Raw genomic sequence first — 6,542 nt, 5'->3', positions numbered from 1 at the left:
TTTTATTGAACAATACAGAAGGTACGGATACTTACACCCCCCCGATTCAAATTGTAACATCCGTGGCTTTGGGGTAAGCGCTTTATATTTTAAATCTGAACGTTGATGTAGATGTACGGGTTGTAAATGTAGAAAACGTCATGATATGACGGTCATGTTTCAGGACTAACGGTATATCAACCGCTTTTACATGGAAAGCATGTGTTTGTACGATTTAATATAAATGGATGATGTTACAATGCGACCAGGAATCCTAAAACGTTAAAATGTGATTCAACGTGTTAGTTAGTAACATTAGCTCTTAAAGGAGAGCTAATGTTGGCCACATATCCCTTGGTGAGGCCACGTTTGTTTTGACTGTAATTAGTTTATCTATGAATCTTGTTTTGAGCCTACAGTACAAAGTAAAATAATTTAATTAATAGAGAAGTACAAATGGTACCAGTGGATCCTTAAAGAGAATTATATTATTGAGGATTTTAGTGTGCAGACAAATTTGGTAATCCGTTTTTTTAGTTTGTTTTGCTTTGCACACAGTAGCTAACAAAAGCAGGTAATGCATAACAGTGGTTCTCAAAGTGGAAACCAGAGACCCCCAGGGGTCATGGGGGGGTTCAGGTGGTCCCCAGCTACATTAGCAAATAGCATCAAAATCAGTTTAACAACTTAAACCCTATACATTTGCTTTTGAAAATAGCAGATCTACAAGCTCACAGTGCATTGCATGTGTTGTGTTGTGAGCATGTAGATCAGCTGTTAAACCAAGTGAACAAAATGTGTCTCGAGTCCTTGGCCAAGTACATACTAATTAGGGGTCCTTGACACGAAAATGTTTAAGAACCACTGATTTTGATTGATTGATTGATGTACTTTATTTAGTAAGAGATGAGAACAGTACATGACAGTACATAACAGTACATGGAAGTACAAATTCACAATACAAGGTCTACTAAACTGGAAAACTCATAAAGCACTAAGCTTGTTTAAAATGAGATCCCCATGCACACAAATCATGATGACATATAAGAGACAGACAGACAGATATACACACATACATATATATATATATATATATATATATATATATATATATATATATATATATATATATATATATATATATATATACAGACAGCTATAACATGAGTTCATTAGTCAGTTCTGCATTGAGTTCATCAGAAGAACTGAATGAATTATGAGCAATCTGATGAGTTAATATTACCTTTTTAATTTACTGTCGATGGCACAAATAATGTCTTATAATGTTTTTACTTTCTACTGTTACAGATGCTGAAAGTGCGCAGTGCAAAGACTGGTCAAGAAGAAGTGAAAAGGTGAAACCACTAGGAAAAAACAAATCTCTTCAGAGCCCAGAAATGTTTTTCTGCAAACAGTGTGCCCATGAGAGTAAAACCATAGTAGGTTTTATTTCACAGTAATGCGCCAAACTTCCTTTTTACCTGTGGTGCACCTGATTGTACCCGTGCATTCAGAAAGTTTGCAGCCTTTAAGTCTCACCTATACAGAGATCATAAGCAGTCTCACAGGAGGAGTGTTACAGACCAACACATTGGCACAACACTGATTTGTCAGATTGAATTTTGTCAGATCACCTTTACAAATCTTAAGAATTTCCTTAATCATTTGAAAGGCCATATACAAGAGGGCAGGAAAATAACATGTCCTTTTAGGGGTTGTGAGAAAACATTTGGTGTGAAATCCACATTTTCATCTCATGTTTCGAGGACACACAAAAACAGTTCAGCTGAGCATCTACATGATGAGGCAATGTTTCAACACCCATCCCAACTAGCACAGTTTGAAAACCCATCGCAAACTGAGAGTCAGCCCTCCACTTCTCTCACTGAGAGTGATGAACAGCCTGAGACCGGTGAACTTTATGATAGTGTAGATAAAGACCTCTTTTTAAAGAACTTGTCTTTGTTTTATTTGAAGCTTCAGGCTAAGCTACTTTTACCAGCGTCAGTTATTCAGACTATAATTGAAGAGGTCCAAGACATTCATGATGTTGTTCAGTCACATCTCTTTTCAAAGCTTAAAGAGAAATTGTCCGTGCTTGGGGTGCCTGACATGACGATTACAGATGTAATTGAAGAGCTTGCAAAAGATGACATTAAAAAAGGCCAACAACATTTTGCGTACAGATCAGCGTCGTAAGTCAGTGTTTAAAAACAGCTTCAATTATGTTCAACCTCTCCCCTTGTATCTATACAAATTTGTCAGGAAAAGAATGCTTTGCACAATATGTGCCAATAAAAGAAACTCTAACGTCCCTGTTTGAAAACGAGGGTTTCAAACAGCAGTATGAAAAGGCCCATTCTCGCCTCTCTACTCGTGATGTGTTCATGGATGTATGGGATGGACAGAATACTACTGACAATGTCTTATTTAAAAGTGAAACATCATCGTTTGCCTTGATCCTTTATCAAGATGCTTTTGAGGTCGCCAATCTGCTAGGATCAGGCCGAAAAAAACACAAGATACTGGCAGTGTATCTGACACTTAACATTTTGCCGGACAATAGATCAAATATTTATCACATGCATTCTCTGCAGGGAAAAAGGACATGTTATTTTCCTGCCCTCTAATATATGGCCTTTCAAATGATTAAGGAAATTCTTAAGATTGTAAATGTGATCTGACAAAATTCAATCTGACAAATCAGTGTTGTGCCAATGTGTTGGTCTGTAACACTCCTCCTGTGAGACTGCTTATGATCTCTGTATAGGTGAGACTTGAAAAGGAAGAGCTCAAATTCACTTGCAGACATGGCAAAAGGACCAGCTGACCAGTATGGCTGTGTGAGATGGCAGCCTGACTGTCCACCTGATGAAACTGAAGAGAGTCTCAAAGAGAAGCAGAGGGAAATGAAAGACATGTACAGCACCAAGGAGCCAAATGGGGCAGAGAGAGGACATTTGACTCAGTTAATGCAAGAAACCTACTACCTACAAAGAAAAAACATCAATGCCAGGCCAGCCCATCTCCTTCGATTTCTGAGCTGAAGAATGAGTGGCCATATCTGTTCACACCAAAGTTGCTGTACAGCCATTTCCAATTACTCACAGACAGTGGCATCCTGGATAAAATGGAGCAGGCTATGCACGAAAAAGAGAAGCTGATCCTTCGGTTTTTCCAGCAGAAGTCTAATGCTGATGAGGTCAAGCGCATCCTGGTGAAGTACGACCATGAAGAAAACTGTGACCCATCACCATGTGTGATCCTACTGCTGATGGCACACTTCAAGGAAGACCTAGATGGACTCATTTTGCAGGCAGATGTGAGTATGAAATTATCATATTTTAAAGCTTTTGACATTCATATTGTGTATTTTACAATCAGCCCACTCTGCTACAGTCAGGCAGGCGATAACGCAGCATTAAATGCTGAATGAACTGACCCTCAGGGACAGTTTCCACAGCAAGGTTGTCAGGCTGCTGAACAGGTGCTGAGCCCCTGCTTACGTCTCAATTATACTTGCATGTCAGTATTGAACGCTGAAAATAGCTGATCTAAGCTCAGAACGTGTGCATTGTGATGCATTCTGAGCGTGTAGATCTGCTATTTTTGGTGCATGACACTGATGTGCAACTAAGTATAAACCAGCCTTTAGATGCTGTGTCATTTTATACTGGCACAGCACTGTCATGTTTTGTTTTTACTTTAATTTTTATCCCACAATTTTGTAACCCTTATTTTCCACCCGGTGCCAATTTTCTAAGTGATCCTGGGCACTAGACTCTCCTCACCAGCCTAGGGAGGCCAGGGCCGAGCTCATGCCTCCTTCAATGCATGAGAGCCAACTGACCTTGTTGTCACCTGATAGGGGGGAGTTTCCCTGGACGTAGCGTGTGGAAGGAACACGTTATTCCAACCAGTTCCTTTCCCCTCCATCAGGCGCCCCGGCTGTCATGGGGGAGGCGTTATAGCCACCAGCATTAGTGCATGTTTTTGTGAGGGTATTAACTACCCTGAGAGACACGGGGAGAACATGCAAACTCCACACAGAGTAGGCCCTTTCGCCAATCCCACCTAGGGTATGGGCGCTGATGACGCGGAGGAGAAGACACGCCCACAGCGTCCCCGGCGGGAATCGAGCCCAGGACCTTCTAGCTGTGAGGTGACAGCGCTACCGACTGCAGGCGCTACCGTGCCCTCGCAGCAGCACTGTCATTTTATGTGACTATACTGTAGATGCACTCCATTCTCACCCACTTTTATATCTGCTGCCACGTGTTGTCTTTACTTGCACATGAGTCTGACGATGTCTTTATTTTGTATTTAATTTTGGTATATCTTTTAGTTTCATTTGATACTTGAATTCTGTTTTGTTGTTTGGCATTTTTTTCTTATTAATACAATTAATGTGTGGGTAGCTTGTACAAAAGATAGTTTCACTCTTGTACACCTGTAAACTTGTGTTATGCCCAAGTTGAAGCTGTTACCCTGACTACATATATGTTTTCTGTCTTTTAGGTGTTGGCAACAGCAGCAGATGTCGAAAGGACAATGAACCTTCCAGACTCTCCGCGTCTAATTGTCCTAGGTAGTGTATACAGTTTCTAATCTGTTTTAAAGCATTGCAGATACTAATACTAATGGAGGACATGTTTTAGTATGTGGAAAGCAACAGACAAACACTGTTAACATGCAAACCATATGTCTAATTATGTTTAGGTGATGTTATCACAGCCAATCAGTGGATGCTGAGCATTGAGGGGCAGGTCGTTGTGGCTCCACAAACCAACTTCCTGGCTGGAATGGCAGCTCTATGTACCAGAGGCACGCCTGCTACACTCTGGAGTTCATACAAAGGTACCTTTCTGCTTGAAGTAGAACCATCATGTGTAACTCGAAAGATGTGCTCTCTTGTAGAGCAGCTGTGAGTGCACCTTTTACATAAAGAGTATGTGATTTGTGATTGCAGATGTTTCATTGGGATCAACCCAACCACTGGCACCAAAACAACCAAGCTGCTCGGCCAAAAAAGTGGGAAGGTGAGAGAGAAGAGGAACAATTAGGTCTGTCCTCCCGTCGCCTCCCTCCTGAAGCGACTGATGGGACTTCAATTGGCTTTGAGTGTAAGTCATGTGCAAAGAATTTGGACCATTCTCTTGCCCACTATATGAATGAAATTCTTAATATGTTGCTTTGCCATCTTAGGTCATATTTTACACACAATAAAGCAGTACAGTTTTATAATTTAGTTTTTTTGATCTCTATCTCATGCTCTGATTTTAGGAGTTGTTCAGAAGAAAAGTGGTCTAGAACACTGTCTTCAGTTACACTTTATTTGTATTTATTTCTTTAAGAAAGGTTTCGATTAGCTGACCTTCATAGTTAACCGAAACATGTTTCTTCAAATACATCTTTAGTAAGTGAATATGGTGTGCACTTATTGACTTCTTTGGCTGTCATCTCCTGTGTAAGTAGTTGTGCAAAAGCAATACCTACTAGGTGTTGTTCAGAAAAGGGAAAGTCAACTAATGTAAGAAGAAAGGATCACAGGGCAGTTTCTGGATGTCACTACTCCCAAGGCCAATTACCTCCCCAGACCTGCCATCTAACTGTCCACACCTTTCCTCATCACCTGCCCCACCCATTCCCACAACTGTCCCCAATTCTCAGCCCTGTAGATACCTGAGCTTCTCTGCTTGTTTCCCACCTGCACCTCATAATCAGCATTCAATACTTATAGTGTTCTTTTTTGTGCCCTAACAGATGTTGCTGATTTCCAACCTTGTGTTCCATGGATACCTGCTGGTTAAGACCTCCTGCCTGAATGGATTTTGACATATGCCATCTCCTCAACAGAGGTTTTTGCCATTTGCCTTTGTTTTTGTTTGATGCCTCAAGACTGCCTCCATGTTTTTGGTTCCACGTCCATTTCTCCTGTTGGATGTTTGCACAAAGTTTGCAAAAGTTTGCACTTTTATCTTTGCACAGTGTATCTGACATGTGACATTTTGCTGTTCATGTACGGTTCAGATTTTTCAGTGGTTCTCAACCTTTTCAGCTGGTCGGGCTAGCGGTGGGTGAGCTAGATTGTGGGTACCAGTACACAGCATTGACAGTGGCTAACAGCACTGTCAATACTGTGTCTGGATCTGGCTTGCCTGCCGCTGACTCGATTGGCTGGGGAGGTTCATGTTTAAAATCTCAGTGGTTCTCAACCTTTTCTGGATCAGGGCCCCCATATGCGTGTGTGTCTGTGCGCGTGGTGGGGGGTGTTAGGCGTACCAGTATGGCCTATGGATATGTGATTATTGTAATGCAGACAGAAATGTCACATGATGTGTGAGACAGTGTCATAATCCATGTCTGCATGTGTATGGTACGTGTATGTCTGTATGGTTACATGGGTATGTCCTACGGGCCTTCTAAAGAAGCATGCAATTAAGAGAATCATTACTGACCCCTGACAGAGAAAAAAAATAAGTTTGCACTTGTAATATTGATGGTTTTACAGGTAAACAATCTTAATGTAAAAATGTTTAATAAATGTTTTATTGCAGATATGA

At 41.0% G+C, this 6,542-nt stretch overlaps 1 protein-coding gene across 1 annotated transcript; it reads left to right on the top strand.

Moving 5' to 3' along the window:
- The first annotated feature begins 3,074 nt into the window (after positions 1–3,074).
- On the top strand, positions 3,075–6,264 carry LOC311052118 (uncharacterized protein). The gene is made up of 5 exons (XM_084066930.1): positions 3,075–3,301; positions 4,498–4,567; positions 4,699–4,836; positions 4,949–5,102; positions 5,743–6,264. Exons 1-4 carry the CDS (start codon positions 3,110–3,112, stop codon positions 5,020–5,022), a joined length of 474 nt encoding a protein of 157 aa, XP_083923056.1. The 5' UTR covers positions 3,075–3,109; the 3' UTR covers positions 5,023–5,102; positions 5,743–6,264.
- Positions 6,265–6,542: the final 278 nt, after the last annotated feature.

The sequence above is a fragment of the Gymnoscopelus microlampas genome (genome assembly GCF_963454915.1).
Source record: "Gymnoscopelus microlampas genome assembly, chromosome: 9".
Taxonomy (NCBI): Eukaryota; Metazoa; Chordata; class Actinopteri; order Myctophiformes; family Myctophidae; genus Gymnoscopelus; species Gymnoscopelus microlampas.
The sequence above is the reverse complement of the archived record's forward strand: the minus strand, read 5'-3'. Positions and strand labels throughout refer to the sequence as shown.